Source organism: Rhinatrema bivittatum, chromosome 6 (assembly GCF_901001135.1).
Source record: "Rhinatrema bivittatum chromosome 6, aRhiBiv1.1, whole genome shotgun sequence".
Taxonomy (NCBI): domain Eukaryota; kingdom Metazoa; phylum Chordata; class Amphibia; order Gymnophiona; family Rhinatrematidae; genus Rhinatrema; species Rhinatrema bivittatum.
The window spans coordinates 109,179,965-109,202,425 of NC_042620.1; the positions used below are offsets into that span (position 1 = coordinate 109,179,965).

The 22,461-nt window shown below is 45.5% G+C and overlaps 1 protein-coding gene across 6 annotated transcripts in view; it reads left to right on the plus strand.

The window, feature by feature from the left end:
- ERICH2 (glutamate rich 2) overlaps nt 1-22,461 on the plus strand; it is a 172,702-nt gene that overhangs the window by 44,619 nt on the left and 105,622 nt on the right. For 5 of the 6 annotated variants that reach the window (XM_029605741.1, XM_029605742.1, XM_029605738.1 and 2 more), the window contains 4 exons: nt 10,956-10,992; nt 17,377-17,410; nt 17,607-17,655; nt 17,816-17,852. In XM_029605741.1, coding sequence (XP_029461601.1) covers nt 10,956-10,992; nt 17,377-17,410; nt 17,607-17,655; nt 17,816-17,852 — 157 coding nt within the window. The remainder of the gene's footprint in view (nt 1-10,955; nt 10,993-17,376; nt 17,411-17,606; nt 17,656-17,815; nt 17,853-22,461) is intronic. The other variant, XM_029605740.1, reaches the window with a different exon arrangement.

Genomic DNA, 22,461 nt, shown 5'->3' on the forward strand with positions numbered 1-22,461 from the left:
AGTCTTTACTAGACTACTTGTACCATCTTTCAGAATCTGGTCTTACAGACTTCATCTGTAAGAGTACATTTAAGTGCAATTTCAGTTTACCATAATCAGGTAGCAGATGCACCTATCTCTACACAACCTCTTGTCAGCAGGTTTATGAGAGGTTTAATTCACCTCAAACCACCAATTAGACACCCTGTCACACAATGGGATCTAAATTTGGTTCTAACCAGACTCATGCGTTCTCCTTTTGAACCCATAGATTCCAGTGATCTAAAATTTCTTACATGGAAAACTATCTTCCTCATAGCCATTACATCAGCTAGAAGGGTTAGTGAGTTACAAGCACTTGTCACATATGAACCCTACACTAAGTTCTTACATGACAGAGTGGTTCTCCATACTCATCCTAAATTCCTCCCTAAGATAGTTACGGAATTCCACTTAAACCAATCTATAGTTTTACCCACATTCTTTCCAAGGCCTCACTCTCACCAAGGAGAGAAGCCTTACACACCTTGGATTGCAAGCGTACTCTGTCTTTCTACTTAAACCGCACTGCAGTCCACAGGAAATCCAATCAACTCTTTGTTTCCTATGACCCAAACAAACCAGGGCAAGCAGTGGGTAAACATACTCTATCCAATTGGCTAGCAGATTGTACAGTTTTGTTACGAACAAGCATGCTTTTCCTCTCCAAGGGCGAGTAAAAGCACACGCAGTAAGAGCAATGTCAACTTCAGTTGCACACTATCGTTCAGTGCCATTACTTGACATATGTAAAGCAGCAACATGGAGTTCACTTCACACTTTTGCAGCTCATTACTGTTTGGACAAGCAAGGAAGACAAGATTTCAGCTTATGGACAATCTGTCTTAAAGAACTTGTTTCAGCTTAAACCCAACTCCTTCTACATCCAATGTTATGTGATCCTCGGCTGACTCATTTCAACAAACAATATTTCACTACCAAATGACTCAGTCTCTAGCTTGCTAATCACCCATATGTGAGGACTAGCATCCTGCTTGTCCTGGGATAAAGCAAAATTGCTTACCTTGTAATAGGTGTTATCCCAGGACAGCAGGATGTAGTCCTCACAGAACCCACCCGCCACCCCGCGGAGTTGGGCCTTCTACCTTGATTATTCTTTTTGCTAACGCTTTTGCTACATACGAGACTGAAGAGAGACACGTGTGGCAGAGAATATCATAGCATGCTGGGCATGCTCAGTGGCCTCACTGGGCCAGTCAAAAGTTTCTAGAAACTTTGACAGAAAGTTTTCCCGCCTGGGCTCCGTTTAGTGACGTCACCCATATGTGAGGACTACATCCTGCTGTCCTGGGATAACACCTATTACAAGGTAAGCAATTTTGCTAAATTAAACTTAAGTAAACTCTGTACTATGTTTTATATAGTAATTTGCATGAATCTTGTTAACATAGCATTTTCCCGTTGATAGCAGGGATGAATTATCCATGCTGTCATGGGAACTGTCCATCAGGGCCCAGGAGGCGGAGCTTTAACAAGCAGAGATTAGAGCTTTGAGTCTCTGTGGCTGCACGTATGTTCCCGCCCTGGAAAGTAACGAACTCTCCTCAGTCTGTTCTTTCCGCGCGCGGGAGCGCACGCGGAGCTTATTCTCTCCTCAACATGTCTAAATCGAAAAAGCCATCCGGCTTCAAACCTTGTCTCCGCGGTAAGGTCATGTCTGCTGTTACCACTGCCTGGGACCTTCTGACAATCAAAAAGACTGAATTTTGTTCAAGAATGTCACCAAGGGCCCAGCGGTATCGGGCCTACAAAATGTTAGAGCTCCATCCGCCTTTGGAAGCCCATTCGTCCCCCGGGCCAACTAAAAAACCAGGCCACATCAGACGAAAAGCATCATTGTGGGACCCTCAGGCCTCCAAAATGGGAGGTAAGAACTTTGCTCAAACCCAGGGACCTGGGGAGCAACTACCACCGGAGTTGACCCAACCGGCGCCACAGAGGCACGGAGCGTTGACACCGATGCAACGTGCACCGAAAACAGCGCAGCCGGCGCAAGAATCTGAACAACCAGTGCCGAAGACGTGAGATCCGGCGCCGAAAATGTCACAACCGGCGCCGATGTATGTGTAACTGGCACCGTACACGACGCAATCGACGGCGAGCCCAGCGCCGACGACAACACAGCTGGCGCTGAAGCACCGAGCGCTGAAGATGGCACAGCCAGTGCCGAAAATGCCGCAGTCTGCGCCGAAGACGGCGCAATCAAACCTGGAAATGACATATACAATGCCAGAAGTCGAAAACAAAGCATCGAAGATTGCGCACTCGCAGAAAAGAACTCACGCTGAACAATTGATGCCAGGGGAAACACAGTTGGCATCAAGTTCATCAAAAAGACGGAGGTTGTCGTTGAGACATTCCACCTCCCATGGCTCCACATCGAGTCTTGGCCACAAGTCCCTATCTCCTCCAAGGGATACTAAACGCTCAAGACAACACAGGACTCACCATCACAGCCATGGCAGTCACCATCATAAACATGGTCACAGACATCATCGGGAACACTCCATGACTCAACTATCAGAGGTCAGTCTTTCCACATCCAGATCTTCCCGACAACCATCGACATCAAGATCGATAGGTCTGTCCGAACAAGAAATTATTCCTATACCATCTTCTTCAGCCTCATCCCACTCTCACAGCTTATCGGAGTGGATGGAACAGTCTAGTTCTCGCTCAAAACATGACAACCCTAGTATTTCTAGCTCAAAAAAGAGAACGAGACACGTAACACCGCAACCTCCTCCTCGACTGACAATACCACAGTTGCCACAACAAGGAAAATCTCAAATGCCACCACAAGCTAGACAGGCATTTTTGGAGTTGTCTCACTCGCTCTCAGGATTTTTTGAGTCCCTATAATCCTCCTTTGCCTTACTGGGGGAGAACTCGTCTATAGAACCATTACCCCATCCAGCACCCCTGGTCACCGAATCTCCAACGCACACTGAACCCACACAGGGAGACATCATGTCCCCCTCAAGTTCTCCTACCTCCTCGACAGGTTATCCTTCAGACCTGCCAGAGCAACCACCAGAACCCTATTCTCCTCCGGAGGATCTCTCTTACCCTAAATATTTGGATAAAATGGCTTCTATACTACATCTGGACGTACAAAAACTACCAGATCCTAGAGCGGAGACACTTGATCTTTTAAACATTTTTGACACTCTGGGGGAACCTACATCTCTCCCCCCACAAAGTGTTTTGCATAGTGTATTGCAGAAATCCTGGGAAAATCTACACTCTTTGCCGGCGGTGTCAAGAAAACCGGATTTAAAATGTAACAATCCACCATATTCCCTTCCACAACTTCCACATGCTTCCCTTGTGGTTGAGTCTGCACTTCAAAGATCTAAACGATCAAAATCGCATGCCTCTGCTCCACCGGGCTGCGACAATAAGACTCTCGATGACTTCGGCAGACGCATATATCAAAATGCAATGCTGTCTGCCCGCATTCAAAATCATCTATTCTACATGATACAATACATCTACGAATGCATACAGGCAACTAAGGGCATGCTTTCCTTCACGGGGCAGAATGTTTCATCCCCGCTACAGGATATGGAAGAGTGCTCTCGTCATCTTCTAAGGGCCGTCTATGAAGCTTTTGAGACATCGTCTAGAGCCTCTGCTACGGTGATGCAGATTGGCATGGCTCAGGGCTAGTACCATAAGGGAGGAATTGCACGATAAACTAGCTAACTTACCTTGCACAGGAGATAATCTCTTCAGAGATCGCTTCCAGGAAGCAGTTAGCAATCTCAAAGACCAAAGCTTAGCGGTGCAGTCATTAACTACTCCAACAAACTTCTCAAATACTAGATGGTACCCCATCAGTTCGCATCGCCAACAATTCTCACGTAGACCATATCAGTCATACCAACCATACAGAACACAATCCTACTCCTCTTATCAAAGACCTCTGCCCCATCAACCTCAACAACAACAAAGAAGAGGTAAACCGAGGTCTCAAAGACAACAATCGCAACCATCAACAACCACTTTGAAGACACAACAGTCTTTTTAAGTGCACAGCCACCACCATCCCCTACAGCCCCTCCAGGCAGAATCACATCTTATCTCCCCACCTGGAAGGCCATAACTCCGACCAATGGGTACTCGACATAGTCCAAACCAGTTATCAACTCCATTTCCAATCCAAGCCCATCCTTCCTTACCTATCCATGCGAACACCGAAACTATCTCATCCTCAGATCGCCCAAGAGATAGGGATACTTCGCAAACAAGGGGCAATCAGACATATTCCACCGAAAGCCCGTTTCAAGGGCTTTTACTCCCATTGCTTCCTCATTCCAAAGAAATCAGGGGGCATGTGTCCAATTCTGGATCTTCGAGAACTGAACAAATTACTAGTCAAGGAAAAATTAAAGATGGTATCTTTGAAATCAATCCTTCCCCTCTTACAAACAAACGATTGGATGTGCTCCATAGATCTGAAGGATGCTTATACCCACATACCAATACACCCATCCTGGCAATACCTTTGTTTTCAACACAACCGCCAGCATTACCTATACAAGGTTCTCCCCTTTGGCCTTTCCTTGGCACCCAGAGTATTCATCAAATGCATGGTGGTGGTGGTGGCCCATCTTCAACAGCAGGGACTGACTATTTTTCCATACCTGGACGACTGGTTGATAGTGGCCTCATCCCCAAACCTCCTGCTGGAACACCTGCAAACAGTAATTACTTGTCTGCAGACTTTAGGACTAGTGGTCAATTTTCAAAAATTGATCCTGCAACCTATTCAAATTCTGCAGTTTATCGGAGCTCGGCTGGATACTACACGCAACAGAGCGTTTCTTCCAGACGACAGTAAACAGGTTCTCTGTCGACTTCTACGTTCCCTAGCAGCGACACGTCATCCTATGGCTCGAGAAGTATTATAAGTCTTGGGCCATATGGCGGCGGCAATTTTTACGGTGCTTGTCCACTGACCATGTCTGACCGCTGCCTGGAACCGACCTCTGCCTGTCTACTGACCACGTCTGACTGCTGCCTGTAACTTGACCTCTGCCTGACCTGACTACTCCTGGACTGACTTCTGGTATTGACCCTTGCTTCGGCTGACCTTTCTGGACTAATACTCTGGCCTTGATCCTCGCTATCCACTCGGACTCTCTCTTCTGGCCTCCTGTGTTTCCTGAACCTGCTTGCTTGAACATTGACCACACACCCTTGCTTCTGGTGGGCACACCTTTATACTACCTCTCTGGGAGACCCTTAGAGGCCCACCGAAGTCCAAGCAGTCCGGGTAACCAAGGGCTCAACCTGAGGGAACCCTGGATTGCTATTGGCGAAGTTCCAGCTAGCCTCTGTCTCTTCCTGTGTTCCGCCTCCTGGTGGCAGGGGCTCTCTGGATCCGACCAGGGAGCAACACCTCTCCTGCACCAGGCCAAGGGTCCACCTCCAGCGCAACAAGTTGCCAAGGCCATGGACTCTGCGGAGTCCCCGGCCCTGCAGGCCATTCCTGGCCTGGCTGCTCGTGTCCGAGAACAGCAATTAGTCTTGGAGGCAGTAGCCTCCTCAGTGGAGAAACTACGATCACAGTTAGAAGAGTCCGCCATGGTCAACCCAAGGGCTTTTGCCCAGCCCTCATGGGCACCGCTGACCCTCCCAGCTCCACCCCGTTTTAATAGGCATCCTCGCCTCTGCCGAGGCTTTTTAAACCAGTGCTTTATGCAGTTCTCACTGCAGTCCTTGTCATTTCCGGATGAAACAACTAAGGTTACATTCATTCTTTCACGCTTTGAGGGAAAGGCCCTGGCATGGGCCTCCCCGCTGTGGGAGCGTTCTGACGCTCTTCTTTGCCAGCTCCCTCAATTTGTCTCCATCTTCCGATGCACCTTCAAGGATCCAGGTCAACAGGCGGTCGCTGGCCATCATCTACTCCACCTTTGTCAAGGTTCACACTTGCTCGCGGAATACATGATAGAGTTTAGAACTCTAGCCACAAAGTTGGGTTGGCAAGAGGACTGCCTGTGGGTCCTCTACCTTGAGGGACTATCTCCAGCTCTCAAGGACAAGCTAGCCGCCCGCGAGATTCCCACATCTCTGGAGGACCTGATCTCTCTGGTTGGAAAGATTGATTATCACCTTTGGCAACGACACCAGGCCTCCCACTATACCCCGTTCGGTGAGCCCTCAATTGAAGGCCTTACCAGCACATCCTCAACCTCCTGAAGAACCTATGCAAGTGAACCGAGGATGAGGTACAATTTTCCTATCGAACACCTCCCAGGGACCATGCCACGTAAAGGCAGGACTTACCCTCTCTCACGTCCAGAGACTCAAGCAATGTCCTAATATTTCAAGGAGAACCTAGCCAAAGGGTTCATAAGACCCTCCAACTCCCCAGCAGGTGCTGGATTCTTTTTTGTAAAAAAGAAAGATGGTGGTCTAAGACCATGTAGAGACTACCGGGGATTAAATGCTGTGACTTGTAAAGACCGATATCTGTTATCAGTGAACTATCTGATATCAGTGAACTATTTGATCATCTGCAAGGCGCACAAATTTTTACGATATTGGATCTAAGGGGCGCTTATAATCTGGTACGAATCCAGCCTGAAGACATCTGGAAGACCTCTTCAATACAAGAGACGGGCACTACGAGTACGTGGTCATGCCATTTGGATTCTGCAACGCCCCTGCAGTCTTTCAACGACTAATGAATTAGATCTTCAGGGACCTTTTATACTCGTTCATCATAGTCTGTCTGGACGATATACTCATCTTCTCCAAGGACTTATAATCTCACCGTTCCCATGTTCAGACAGTCCTCCAACATCTCAGGGACCATCATCTCTATGCTAAATTAGAAAAATGCATCTTCAATCAACCCAGCCTACCCTTCCTGGGTTATATTAAATCCGATCGTGGATTTACTATGGATCCCGAAAAACTCCGAGGTATTCGAGAATGGCCCCCAACCAGAAGGCCTCCGTGCCTTACAAAGATTCCTCGGATTTACCAATTGTTATAGAAGCTTCATTTCTAACTATTCCACACTAACTGCTCCACTTACGGCCATGACTAGGAAAGGAAGTAACCAAGTTTGGAGCCCCAAGGCTCAATCTGCCTTCCATGCCTTGAAAGTGGCCTTCTGCACCGGTCCATGTCTACGGCATCCAGACCCTAACCGCCCCTTCATTGTCGAAGACGACACTTCCACCATTGGAGCTGGGGCGGTCCTGAGCCAATATTCCCCCAAGGGGGTCTTAGTACCCTGCTCCTTCTACTCATACAAGTTTTCTGCCGTGGAGCAAAATGATACGATTGGGGACCGTGAACTCTTAGCTGTGAAATTGGTCCATCAAGAATGGCGCCCCTGGTTAGAAAGAGCACAGCATAAGTTTACAATATTCACAGACCACAAGAACCTTGAACACTTAAAAGAAGCCCAGCTACTGAATCCTAGACAGGCTTGACGGGTGCTGTTCTGTGAATGCTTCAATTTTGAACTCCGCTACCGCCCAGCAACAAAGAACCTCTGGGCAGATGCGCTCTCTTGCTCCCTCGAACCAGAGGATACGCCTGAAACTCTGAGGCACATCATCGACCCGGCATGCATATCAATCGCCGTTATCCACATGGTACCAGCTGGGAAGATGGTGGTCCCGCGCCACCTTCACTGGCCATCCTAGTCGGGTCCAGACCCTCAAGATACTAAGAAGACACTCTTGGTGGCCTAGTATGGTAAAAGACTCTTGTGCTTATGTGGACTCCTATCCTATCTGTGCGCAGCAGAAACCCCCAACTGGCCATCCATGGGAACTCCTTCAACCTCTCCTGGCTCCTACTGAACCCTGGTCAAGCATCTCCACTGACTTCAAAGTCGGTTTACCCCTATCTAAGGGCAACACAGTGATCTGGGTTATCATTGATCACTTTTCAAAAATGAGCCATTTCGTTCCACTTCATAGCCTCCCCTTGGCTCCTGAACTAGCTAAACTCTTCCTAACTCATATATTCCGCTTGCATGGTTTACCTAAAGAGATTGTCTCTGATCATGGGCCTCAGTTTGTGGCCAAATATTGGAAATCCCTGTGTAAAAGGTTTAATATCACCCTGAACCTGACATCGGCCTATCATCCTCAAGCGAATGGCCAAGCCGAGAGAACAAACCGCTCTTTGAAGACATTCCTACGAGCTTACGTCAACGACCAACAGGATAACTGGGCCGACCTCTTACCATGGGCTGAGTTATCCCACAATACTCACGTCGCCTCAGCCACTGACGTCTCACCCTTTGCAGTGGTATTTGGTCACCAGCCACGCCTGCCTCTACCAGTGCCGCTTTCCGTACCCTCTCCCGCAGCCCAGTCCATGGCACAGACAATAAGCCACCTGTGGAATCAGGTCAAAGAATGACTGGGTCAGGTGGCCGAGCGTGCCAAACGCTTTAAGGATGTTCATCATCATACCGCAACCCTGTTCTGGCCTGGCCAGAAAGTCTGGTAAGGACCAAACACATCAGACTACGTCTTCCGTCACAATGATTGGCTCCCAGGTTCATCGGACCGTTCCCAATCATTCGACGCATAGGAATGGTTACATACCAGCTACAACTTCCAGCCTCCATGGGAATTCACAACACATTCCATGTCTCTCTGTTGAAGTCATTCGTTTTGACCTGGCCTTCCCGAAGGCCTCCTGCACCTACCCAACTTGCCGCTGAACCCGAAGACATCCTCCAGGTAAAAGAGGTCCTGGATGTTAGGCACCGTAGAGGCCATTGGGAGTACTTCCTGCCATGGAAGGGCTTCGGGCCGGAGGAAAACTCCTGGGAGCCCTCTCACCACATCTACGACAAGGACCTCCTCGCCGTGTTCCACCGGACCCATCCTGAGAAGCCCAAGCCGGTAAGGGGGAGGCCTAGAAGGGGGGGTACTGTTGCGCTTCCCGGCCACACTGGTGCCACGACCGGGCCTGCTCACCTGGTGTGACTGTCTACGAGCTCCTCTTTCAATCCCAACGCTGCTCCTCCGTGGCTTCCATGAGTGTTCCCAGGCCCATCGGGGCCTTCCTCCTTGCAGCGCTTATCGCGCCGGGGCTTGGCATTGGCCCCGCCTCCTAGCAAATGCGCGCACAGAGCTCTTCCAACTTTAAAGGGCCAAGCGTGGGAAACTCCTGGGCAGCGCCTGATTCTGACGTCACCTGAGCCCTATATAAATATCAGGGCTCAGCCCATAGCTCATTGCCTTGGCAATAGGGTCATACACTCTGGTGTAGATAGTTTGCCTTCTCCAGTGTCTCCTGTTCCAGCGTCTCCTGTTCCTTCGCCTCTTCTGGTAGTACCCTTTGGACTGATCTCATGATACTGACCTCTGCTTTCTATTGACCTCTGCTTTCTACTGATCACACCTGACCACTGCCTGGAACCGACCTCTGCTTGTCTACTGACCACGTCTGACCGCTGCCTGGAACTGACCTCTGCCTGTCTACTGACCACGTCTGACCGCTGCCTGGAACTTGAACTCTGCCTGACCTGACTACTCCTGGACTGACTTCTGGTATTGACTCTTGCTTCGGCTGAACTTTCTGGACTGTTACTCTGGCCTTGATCCTTGCTATCCACTCGGACTCTCTCTTCTGGCCTCCTGTGATTCCTGAACCTGCTTGCTTGAACATTGACTGTGCACCCTTGCTTCTGGTAGGCACACCTTTACGCTACCTCTCCGGAAGACCCCTCGAGGCCCACCTAAGTCCAGGCGGACCGGGTAACCAAGGGCTCAACCTGAGGGAACCCCGGATTGCTATTGACGAAGTTCCAGCTAGCCTCTGTCTCCTCCTGTGCTCCACCTCCTAGCAACACCTCTCCTGCATCAGACCAAGGGTCCACCTCCAGCGTAACAGCATGTAAGCTACACCAGTTTTCAAAGAGGATTTATGCACATAAATCTGCTCTGAAAATTATCCCCATCAAATCTACCTGCACACACATAGCGGCTAAAATGTATGCACAAATTTGTCATGAAAATGTATGTGCATACTTCCTAAAATAATAAAGTATGCATGTAAGTCCAAATTCCTTCCCCCTCAATCCCCAGGAATGCCTCTGCTCAGACTGGGTAAATTTACCTTCAAACAGACTATATGCATATACAGTTACCTACATACTGAATGGGTAATTTTGTAAATGGCAGGTTTTGCATGTAAAATACTTTTTTACCTGCAGAAGTCCCTTTGAAAATTACCCTCAAAGTGTATTAGTCCAATGAAAAGGTATCACCTTTATTTTCATGTATTACAGTGGACTAACATGACTAGCACACTACTTTAGCCATGAAATTTACTGAAATACACGAAGTGCTTGAAAAAGTGGTATATAAATAACATTAGATAAATAAAATTGTACTTTTAAACCTTAATGTGGAATCTGTTCCACTACTTGAGATTGCAGAATCTCAGAAAGAAGAGCTCCTAGAGTGTTCAGATAGTTTAGAACTCTATCAGGACCATCACTGGACATCCCAATTGAGTGCTTTTATAAGTTTTTTCATCACACATTATGAATTAATCAAGTGCTATAATTTTTCCAGGCGTTATTCTTTGCATTATGAAACTGTTAATATTTTGTTTACAATTTTGTATTTCAGAAGTAAGATAAAACTAAGATAAAAACAGTGCATAGTCAGAAAGTGAGTGTATGTCAGAGAGAGACAGACCTGATGCTAGTTAGGGGGGTAAAGCAAATGGGACAGGTATCTACCATTGGGCAGGGAGGAGGGAGAAACAGGTGGGAGTTTGGGACCTGGTGCTAGGGAGAGAGGACTTGTACCTGTTGCTAGCCAGGTATTTTTGTGACTAATTTTAATTGTGAAATAAGGTTTATTCTGCATCATGGACACTTTATAAAATGGTAAATAAAATTATTTATATTTTAGATGGATTTGTTGTTGAGCCCTGCCTGACTGTATCACGGTAAGGCAAGATGAGCTAATATATTGTTACTAAAAGTCATTAATTTGCTTAATAATTTTTCAAAATCATTTTTAAATGGTTTGCTATTCTGTGAAGCAATCCTATTTATTTATTTAAAAATTTGTATGAGGAGCATGAGGTCTAGGGAGCATTTGTTTAGAATAGCTGCCCATTTAGGTAAAAAAATCTGCTCTGTCCGTAAACATCAGTGGTTCTTTTATCTAAATGGGCAGCTATTCTAAACAAATGCTTCCTAGACCTCATGCTCCTCATAATTGAATATACTAAGATTATTACAGAGAAATTAAAGTGGAAATAATAACTTTGGAGGAAGAGTACAAACAAAAAGTTCCTTTGGAAGTGGTACAAACATCCTTAGAGGAGCTGCAGGTGTCTATGGATACATTTAAAACAGACATTAAACGGAATAAAATATCCAAATTTAAGAGAGACAAGCAGGATTATGAAACATCCAATGTTTATTCTAGGTTAAATCATAAAGAAGATTCGGGCTTCAAACAGAAGAAAGTAGCTTCTGCATCATCGGATGATTCCTCTAGTAGGTCAGATGATAATAAAGAAGGAAAACATTCACGCCTGCAAGGGGGATCCAATTTTTTAGACAGACGTCGGCAACCATTCAAATCCACACGCGGATACGGCAAAAAGAACACCAATCAATATCCAGTAGACAACGAAGGCCAGTGGCACAAACCATTCACCAGATCACAAACTCAGAACAATCGTTGGTTATAAACCTGTCAGATTATATACTCACATGGGAAGAAGAAAAAGTCTTAAATAGAGGCCTATCTTTCGTTCCCACTTGTTTGCATGATCCTTTTGAATGTAGAATATCATTACACCGGTTCTTTCGCACTTTAAAAATTAATTTATTCTTTGCAGAAGAAGGAGATTCCCCACAGGATATGTCAATAATGAAAACTAAATCACAATGGATGCCCCCGTGCCTACTGGATTCGCAAATCAAAGCTTTTCAAAATTTAGTCCTACAGGAATTATCAGAAGTAGAGCATCGCACACATCATACATACTACAATCTGTCCACTGTAGAGAAGAATACATTGAGAACTTTGTCAATAAATGAGCACATCATTATAAAACCAGCTGACAAAGGGGGAGCTACCATAATTATGAATACCAATGACTATATATAAGAATTACAACATCGGCTAAGTAATGTTACCCAGGTAGAGAGTCCATCAATACAATACAAGAATTACAACATCAGCTAAGTAATGTTACCCAGGTAGAGAGTCCATCAAGTTAGGTTGAGAGAACATTGCACAAATCTCATCTTTGGGTGAGTTTCCTCACTCCGAAGGTCATCAAATCTTCACAAGAGAGCACTGTTCTGTTCGTACGTCTCACTTTGAATGTCAAAGTAGTCCCTAACCCCTACACTAATACCTAAACCTCACCTCGAGTTACTAGGTGGGCCTCCCATAGAGATATAAATACCTATCTAGTGTGCGGGCATTAAGGCTAGTATCTTTCTCACTCTTTCTCTCTCTCTCATAGTTGTATGTAGGAAATACAACAATTCTGGCACATGTCTTATTGCAATTTTGTGCTAAGATAGCACTTCACATAGGTATGAGCACAAATTGCAATACACTGCCTATTACCATAAAACACACCCCTTTTCCTATCGCATGTGATATTTACTGCATTTTGATAAATTCAGGCCAAAGTTTGAATCAATGTGAAGCCAAGAATTTCTGGATCAACATGAAGCCACAGCTGTAATCATCAGATAAGTGCATTTTCTTTTAAAAAAAAAAGGTTTTCAGCACAAAAGAGCAAAAAAAAAAAACAAAACCAAAAACAAAAATGATCTAGTTTTCAAGCCACTGATGATTATATTTCTCAGCACATAGAAGCTTATGCTTATGAATTACCAGATAAGATATACTGGACCCAGTGCTGTATGATGGTCGCTTGTTTACAAGTTTAAATAGTCTACTCCCCTTTGTGCACTCCTTCGTGCATCCCGTAGTGTTAGCCATTCCCCATGTTCTTATATATCCCTTGTTAACAATCCCCATATTTAAATGTTTAATGTATTTGACAAAGGTAACGCATGAGTTCCTGCAAACTTTGTTTAAATGTAAACCGATGTGATATGTAAAATCAAACACCGGTATATAAAAATAAATAAATAAATAAATAAAATAAAATAAATAAAAATACTTGAAACATTGTAAGTAAGAAATATTTTTATTTCACAAACTTCTATATAACATTGTGTTCTGCGCAGTTTACATGAAACATACACAATGTTGGGGGCCTTCCTGTATTATTCCTTCTAGATATACTTCTATAAGAGTTTGCATTGGAAAGATACATTGTCTTTATGTTTATTGTTAAACAAGCTGGAGAGTGTAAACTAGCCATATAGTAGAAATTAGAAATGTTTTATAGGCAGATTTTCTTGGCAAGGCATTCATACTACACAGGCCTGATATAGCAGGCTCCAGCCAGGGTTTTAATTCTTTCCAGATGAGAATCCAAAGGAAAGCTTCCTGTTCCCTGGAGATCCTGTTGGCACCTCTTCCCATAACCACACACCAAGGGACCTTCCAGCCATAGAGGAGGGTGGGGACCAAGCTGGGTGACATCCTCTTCAGGAGGCGCTGTAAAATTATTATGGTTCTGGCTACCGTGCAGCCTCTTCTTCTCCAGGGGACCCCGGTGAGCTCTGCTCAGGACTGTTTCAACCAGCATGTCCCTGGTCCCATGCCTCAGTTTTTCTTGCAGCCTCTGCTCCACCAGGGGATCTCTATGTGCACATTCTCCAGGCTGGCCAAGGTCCTCCCCCCTGCCTATACCATACTTAGACTCTAGCCCTACTTAACCCTGTCTCTCCCTTACCTCAATGCTTCTACATCAAATTTCCTTTGGCTCCCTGTCGTAGCCTCCTTTGTGTTGTGGACTTCTCAGGCCTATCCTTGCTTTGCCTCGTGGCCTCTGGGCCTTCTGATCCCAGTCTTGCCTTACCTTGTCTCATGGCCTCTAGGCCTTCTGACCTCAACCTTGCCTTGTCATGTGTCCATCTGGCCTTCCTGTGCTCTGGTCTCTCTAGTCATTCCTTTCTCTGCAGCCTTCTAGGCCTATTCCTGACCTCTGGCCTATCCAGGCTTTGATTAGCTCTGTGGCCTCTCTAGGCCTCTCCCTGTCTTGCCTCTCAGGCCCTTCCTGTATTTCTGCCTTTGGGCTTTATGTTCCATGTTCTGTGTTGTCCTTGTCTTGTCCTGTCTTAGTCCATTCCAGTCCAGCATTAGCCCCAATCTTTCCTACATGCTATTCCAGAGTTTCAGTCTTACCTGCACACTTTTCCAGAGTTCCAGCCTTACCAGCACTCTCTTCTAAGTTCCACTCTTACCTGCATTCTAATCCAGAGTTCTAGCTCCACTCTTACCTGTACTCTGTTCCAGAGTTCCGGTTCCACTCTTACCTACACTGTGTTCCAGGGTTCCAGTTCCACTCTTACCTGCATTCTAATCAAGAGTTCCAGCTCCACTTTTACCTGCACTCTGTTCCAGAGTTCCAGTCTTACCAGCACCCTGTTCCAGAGTTCCAGCTCCACTCTTACCTGCACTCTGTTCCAGAGTTCCAGTCTTACCAGCACCCTGTTCCAGAGTTCCAACTCCACTCTTACCTGCACTCTGTTCCAGAGTTCCAGTCTTACCAGCACCCTGTTCCAGAGTTCCAGCTCCACTCTTACCTGCACTCTGTTCCAGGGTTCTAGTTCCACTCTTACCTGCACTCTGTTCCAGACTTTCGGTTCCATTCTTACCTGCATGCTGTTCCTGAGTTCCAGTCTTACTGTACGCTTTTCTTGAAGCTCTAGCCTTGCCTACACACTGTACCTGAAGTTCCAGTCTTATCTCCACACCGCTCCAGCCCAAGCCTTGGTTCCAGCATTACCTGCACTCCGCTCCAGTCCAACCCTTCACTCCAGCCTTACCTGACCTCTGCTCCAGCCAAACCCTGCTCCAGCCTTGCCCACCATCCTATGCTACTCTGGAGGTGGTGTTCCCCACATTTTGCCTGAACCAGAGTCACAACACAGATAATGCAGAAGCCACCATTTCACTACACTCACTGCCCACACCTTGGAAATTGAGGATCCTTTTGGCACTTCATGCTGCTGCCACTGCTGTTGCTACTTTTCCTCCTCTCCCCTTCAGTAGCATGGGGCTATCCCCTGGAGCCCAGCACCTATATCTGTCCACCATTTACATATGTATGAATGGATGGGTGGAGAGATATTGTGATGCCAACAGGCATGTGTCCTTGGTTAAAAAGAAACATACCTTAAATGGTTTAAAAAAAAAAAAGATTTTAAATAATTCTTACCATTACTTATTTTTTTTGTTGCTCAGAATACTCTTCATCTTCCCAATTTGACACCTTATTAAAGAGAATGGGAATAGTAGTTAAAGCTTTTTAATATCTTTTTTATTTCTGGGCCTGGTTTAGCCTTTCATTTCAAACAGATTCAGAATGTCTCCTTTGTGCACTTATTAAGAAATTTCTGCTCAGCATAACTTTATTAAAACATGTAAATTGGGTGTCCAGTGTAAATATTCAGCTCACTGGTTGAACATTTATTTATTTATTTATTTATTATTTTCTATACCGGCTTTCACGACTGGTAGTCGCATCAACCCGGTTTCCTCCTCCTTTGGGCTTCCAGCCCAATGAGAACCAGCTTTTGTTGGGCTATAGAGCTTTCATTCAGAAAGACCTGGAAATTTTTCTCCAAGTTTATATTCCCTTCCAACTCATATGGCCCAGTCATTAAAGTGACAGTCCTCGGCTGGTGGCCTTGCACCAGGGCTCCTTCTGGAACACTGCAGTCATAGGCCCAAAATCCAGCCTATGATAACTGAGACTCCCTCCACCCTAAGGGCTGTAAACTCCGCCTCGGCAGCATCCCCAGCCAACTTGGTGAGTGAAGGACTTAACCCAGGAATCAAATCTAGGTCCTCCACATGCCAATGTGCAGCACTGCCATTGAACCACCAGACCAGAATAGTTTGATTTTTTTAAATACAGAATTCTGTACAGGTATTTATTTATTCTTATAGTGGCCATTTTCATATCTGCCTACATAGATGCAAAGTCCTTAGTACTTTTACCCATGGACTTTGCACCAGTTCCCCTTTGAAAATTGTCCTAGGCAAAGATATGGCAGACATTTACACCTGCATTTTCTGTGGGTACTTTTTCCCTAGAAATGAGCATGTATATTTGAAATTAATCTATGCATATTATTCCCTTCCCTGGGCCCAGCTAAAAGTCCATGCATTGTTGTTCCCTGCGTCTGCTTTTAGATAGTCAATTTACCCAGGCAAATCAGGATTTTTTAAAATTGCCCTCCCTAGGGATCTTAAATGGGAGAATACCATGAAACCTCTAGAAGTCATTTTTTATTATGCAGTAATTGCGAACACAAAAATATATTTGAGGTCATGAAAGACACAATGTATTAAATACACTGGGCAACAAATTTTCACAAAAGTCATGTTACTGAAATGAAATTAGTCAATTCTTATAAATTTCCATGTGCTAAACATGAATGTGACTGTGAAAATGCAAAATTGGCTCTAGTGTTTTTGTAATATGCAATAATATAATTACATCTTGAATTGTATGCCAATAGTAGGAGACCTACGGTTAATACCGTTTGAAAAATGAAGTCATAGACTACGTCTTAGATTTCTTTGCTTGTCTCTTGTACACCTGTTCGGGAGCATCTCTGCGGAGTGTCCAGCAGTAGTCAGCCAGCATGAATATTTCAAATGCTCACCCTTTCTGACTGGGCTTCATATAGAACACTGCTGACGTCAGCTTACTCAGCAGCAGCATGGCAGTAGGACTGCATTGCATCAGAAAATGATGTAATAAACTCTGGATGATGTGTGCATGATGGTATTATGCAATATGATGCAATATTACATCATTCTAGGCTTATTTACAGTCCTACTGGATAAATTTACATGATTAAACATAGAAAGTGAACTATATTAAATATCTTCAAAACGAGAGCCAATAAAAACTTTTCATGGTCATATTCGTGTTCAGCACATCAAGATACTAGAGAGTAGGACCTTTTTAGGTCAGTAACACTTTCATTGTTGCCCAGTGATATATTCCTCTGTACATAAATAATCATTAGCATGTGTTACTCTAATCTTTTTGCTAAGTGTTCTTGAGGATTTTAAAATTGCTTGGATCCCATAGAAACGAGAACTTTTGAACATAAAGGATATATTTTCGTGAAACTAGATATACATTGTTACATGCCAGTCAGTTAGAGGTTTACAACTCGCTTTAAAATTACTATTTTTACAGAATGAACTCATCAGAAACAATGGACGTCATAAAGGTAATTTTCTTACAATTGTACTCTTTCCTCTTAATATTTCTTTTTAACATTGTGGTGCTGCATTTTTAAATATTTTTATATTGTTTGTAATTCCTATAAAGTATATAAGAAAAATTTTAGTTTTAATTAACAGCATCCCTATACTAAATAAGCATATTTTTTTATAACAATCAGTGTTTCTGTCTTTGTTTTTTAGGATTCAAAGGATAAACAAAATGGTAAATTGCAGGTGCTTGGTACAACAGGTGATGAATTACAAATTTACTAGTAGAACATAGTTTGAATAAAAGCACAGCACAACTTTTTCATAGATTTAATATATTTGTTTTCTTAATTCTTGGTTTGGATAGTTAGTTATATGGAATTAAATTTAAAGAATGCTATTTGTTCATTTGTATTTTGCAGAAGAGTTGGTTATTGAGTCAATTGAAACAGCCCCACGGTAAGATGTCTTCATTTGTATAACTGATCCATAGAATGATTTTGAAATCTTTAGAGCACTTGCAAACATGTGTCATTGAATTAAATCTGTAAAACAAAAAAATTGCAGTTCCCTGTATGTACCAGGATCAGTCCAGACCGCTGGGTTGTGTCTCCCTTCCAGCAGATGGAGTCAGAAAAAAAACCTGAAAGGCACCCCCTCTTACACTGGTGTGCCACCTGCGATCCTTCAGTATTTTCTCTGACTCTAGCAGATGAGGGTGACAGAACCATGACTCTTTAAGCAAGCATATCCAGCATAGGTCTCCCTGCCTTTTCCACCCAGTCATCCTACCGTGTTATATTACTTCTATGTCATTTATTATTATACCATATTACATTACCTATTATGTTATTTTACCTGTTACTTGGAACTGTCTAATCACATGCACCTGATGCCTTTCTATGTTATTTATTATTCTATATTACATTACTTATTATGTTATGTCACATGTTATTGGAACTATCTAAACACCTTTATGCCTTTCGCCTTTGTTGATCACTCCCTCTTTGCTGTTTCATTTTCCCCTTCTCCCCCGCCCTGTTCTCTGTATTTCTCATAGTTTATTTATTTATTTATTTAACATTTTTCTATACCGGCATTCGTAGGACACATCATGTCGGTTTACAAGTAACTAGGAAAGGAAATTACAACGAACGGGGAAGGGGGCTAGCAGGATAATGTATAAAAGTACAGGTGAGGAGAGTCAACGAGCAGAGTTACAACTTTTGCATTCATGCTAGGGTTAGATATGCAAGTGAAATATATACAATGCTAAGGGGGCATGTGCACTTAAGAACTTAGCATATAGAACTTATTTACAGTATGAAGGAGGCAAGTGCACGTATGTACAGATAAATGCTGGTGCAGGGGGGAGGAAGAGAGGGAGGGAGCGGGAAGGGAGAGGAGAAAGGGAAAAGGAGCAGGGGGGTGTGGAGGGAAGAAACAGTGGTACAATTGAGCCAGGGTATTTTCAGGGAGAGCTTGCTACGGGGTGAAGAGGGCGGGGTAGGCGGAGGATGAGGGGGGCTAGGGGAGGGAGGAGGGGGGTACAGGGAAGGTATAGGGGAGGTCAGGGAGAAGGTAGGTAGGCTGAGCGGGAGCTGAGGAGGTTCGAGGAGGGAAAGGACTAGGTTTGAGAGGAATTGGGGTATGCCTGTTTGAAGAGCCATGTCTTGATTCCTTTTTTAAAATGGCTCAGGGACGGTTCTAGGCGGAGTTTGGCGGGGAGGGAATTCCAGAGGGTGGGGCCCGCAATGGTGAAGGCTCTATCCCTGGTGGTGGTAAGGTGTCCAATTTTAAGTGACGGGGTTTGGAGATTTGGGGTTTAGTTCTATGTAAACCAATATGATGTACCCATGAATGTCGGTATAAAAAAAGCTGTTAAATAAATAAATAAACCATGCGGTCCTGATCCTGTAAAAAAAAGAAAAGAAAAGAAAGGGGGTTTTTGACTTAAATTTACTAGAAAGCCTGTTCTTTCTGAAGGATTCCTTGGCTACATCAAGTTACTTAAAAAAATAAAAAGTTAAAGTTAGTTACTTTTGTAATTTGCTGAAGTTGGATACGCCTCCCAAGTCACCTCGGTAGTGGCTCGGCTGTGGTGGGACGCCCCAATAGCCGCATTCCCGAAGCCCCGACGACTGGTAAGTGGGGAGATTCACCGGGGGGCCAGTCCCTCTCTTCCCTTCACCCTGAGATGTACGCATTCCTTGGGTGTGCCCTGCAGTGTTAGTGGTCCAGCGTTTAAAAAAAAAAAGAAACCTTTAGAGGTTTAAATTCATGCCATGCAGGTTCCAGGGGCTCTGGAGGGGCATTTTTGGCGCCGGATTGCTGACCTTACCTTCTGCCATGCCGCAGGGTGCCACCTGCTCTGTTTGCGGAAAGCCAGTCCGACGGCTCTTCCGCGATGGCCTCTGTGCTAGATGTCTCCCCGGTGGTGAAGGACCATTGGGGAGTGCCAGGGGAAGCCTGTCAGCCCGTTCTCGAGGGGCAGATGCAGGGTTGCACTCCTGCCGTGCTCAGGCCGGGCCATCCCCATCTAATGTGGGAACTGCGGCCATTTTGCCTTCCCCAAGAAGGGAGGAAGAGCTGGCTGCAGGGGAGGGGAGATCCCTCCTACACTGTCGCCTCCTAATTTGAGCCCTGTGCAGCCTATCGACTTAGGGCCTGCCTCTCCTCCTGATACGGCCCCTCCCCCGGGGGGCCTTAAAGAGACAGCAGTCCTTTTCTTCTAAGTTTGTGCTTCTAATGGACAAAGCTTTTTTAGAAGCGGAAGCTGAGTTGCAGGAGCCGGTACCTCCTCCACCCAAGGTCCCCAGGCCATCAGGGGGATTGGATACCTCTAGGGGGCAGTCTGGCTGGAACGCCATTAATCCCTCGGGGTTTTCAGCTCCAAATCCACCAGGTCCTGGGGCGCAGGACCTTTTCCTTGGGAATGGAGTCGGGGACGTTGATGAGGCCGCCCCAGTGGAAGGGGATGAACCCAGGGTTCTTAGGCTGTTTCAGAAGGAAGAGCTGGAGCATCTGATTCCCAAAGTGCTGGAGGAGCTGGATATTGAGGCACAACAACCTAGTGCTGAGGTATCCAAAGGGGATCCAGTTCTCTCAGGACTTAAAGCTCCTCCGAAGGCTTTTCCATTTCACCCGATGTTGATGCAGCTGGTGACATGGGAGTGGGAGACTCCCGAGGCCAGCCTTCAGGTGGGACGTGCTATGGAAAAGCTCTTCCCTTTACCGGGAAATGCCTTGGCAGTCCTTAAAGTGCCCAAAGTGGACTTGGTAGTTTTGGCTGTCACCAAAAGTACGACCATCCCGGTGGCAGGGGCGACCGCCCTTAAGGATCTTCAGGATTGGAAACTGAAGGTCCTTCTCAAGTGCATCTTTGAGGTCTCGGCCTTATGCGTCCGGGCGGCGGTGTGCAGTAGCCTCATGCAAAGGGCGACCCTTAGATGGGTACATCAGATGCTTACCATGCAGCAATTGCCTCTGGCGGAAGCGGAGCAAGCTGATAGTATGGAGGCAGCTGTGGCTTATACAGTGGATGCCTTGTATGATCTTCTGCGGGCGTCATCACGCAATATGACGTCTGCGGTTTAGGCCAGAAGGCTCCTGTGGCTACGCAACTGGTCGGCCGATGTTTCCTCCAAGACTCAGTTGGCAATCTCCCATTTAAGGGGAAATTCTTGTTCTGAGAGGACCTGGAGGCCCTTATTAAGTCCCTAGGCGAAAACAAAGTGCACAAGTTACCGGAGGACAAGCCTAGAACTCCTAGGACCTTTGGTTCTGCACGCCCTAGGTTCAGGGGCCAGTGTCGGTTTCATCAGGGCAGGGCTTCTCTTCTTCCTACACGTCCCGGCAGCCATCGCAGAGATCACAGGCTTGGCCTTCTTCCTTTTGAGGCTGCAGGCCTCCCTGGGATGGGAGTCCTCAGGGATCTTCTGGGGGTAAGTCCTCACAATGAAGGTGTGCTGACCCACTCCTCGGTCCCTGTGATAGGTGGCCGCCTCTCTCTCTTTCTCGAGGAATGGGTCAAGATTACGATGGACCAGTGGGTGCTAGGCATCATTGAACACGGTTACGCTTTGGATTTTGCTTACCCGCTACGGAAGGAGGAGATTTTGGTACATCCCTACCTGGATGATTGACTGATCCGGGTGAAGTCGGAGGAGCTGTGCAGAGCATCAGTTCAGTCAGTGATCTGCCGGCTACAATCTCTCGGGTGAATCGTCAGTTATGCCAAGAGTCAGTTGATTCCGTCCCAGGTTCTGAACTTCCTCGGGGCTCGGTTTGATACGACGATAGGCAATGTCTTCCTCACGGAGGAGCAGGCCACCAAGCTGGTGGCACAGGTTCATCAGCTATTGTCTCTACCGTTACCCCGAGTGTGGGATTACTTGCAGGTGCTTGGTTCTATGGCGTCTACTCTGGAACTAGTCCCTTGGGCTTTTGCCCATATGAGGCCTTTGCAAAGAGCGTTTCTTTCTCGTTGGGATCCGAAGTCGGAAGAGTTCCAGATCTGATTGCCACTCTTGGAACCTGCGTAATTTGGCAGTTATTCTTGATCCAACACTATCCACACAGCCACAGGTAAAAAGCACTAAACAAAGCACCTTTACAAAACCTAAAATGCTTCAGCACCTTAAGCCTTTCCTTGCTCTGTCTGACTTTAGAACAGTATTGCAATCACTGGTATTTTCATCATTAGATTATTGTGACTCTTTATACATGGGTATCCCAAAAAACACTATTAGATCACGCCAAATTGTACAAACCTCTGTGGCTGACTTTTAACAGGTACAAAGATCTATGATCACATTATACTGGACCTCAAGTCCCTACACTGGCTGCCAGTACAATGGTGGATCCAGTACAAAATTGCAGTAATAAAACACAACCTTTTAAAGAATATCACATCCCCATGGCTTAGTGCTACATTGAAATGCAAACATTACTATCATCCTCTCAGAATCTCCTCGAAATTCTTTCTTTTAGACAAGCGCACCTTGCAACCATGCTCTGGATACTTAACATCCATGATAGAAAGAATTTTAAGAAAGTGTTAAAAACT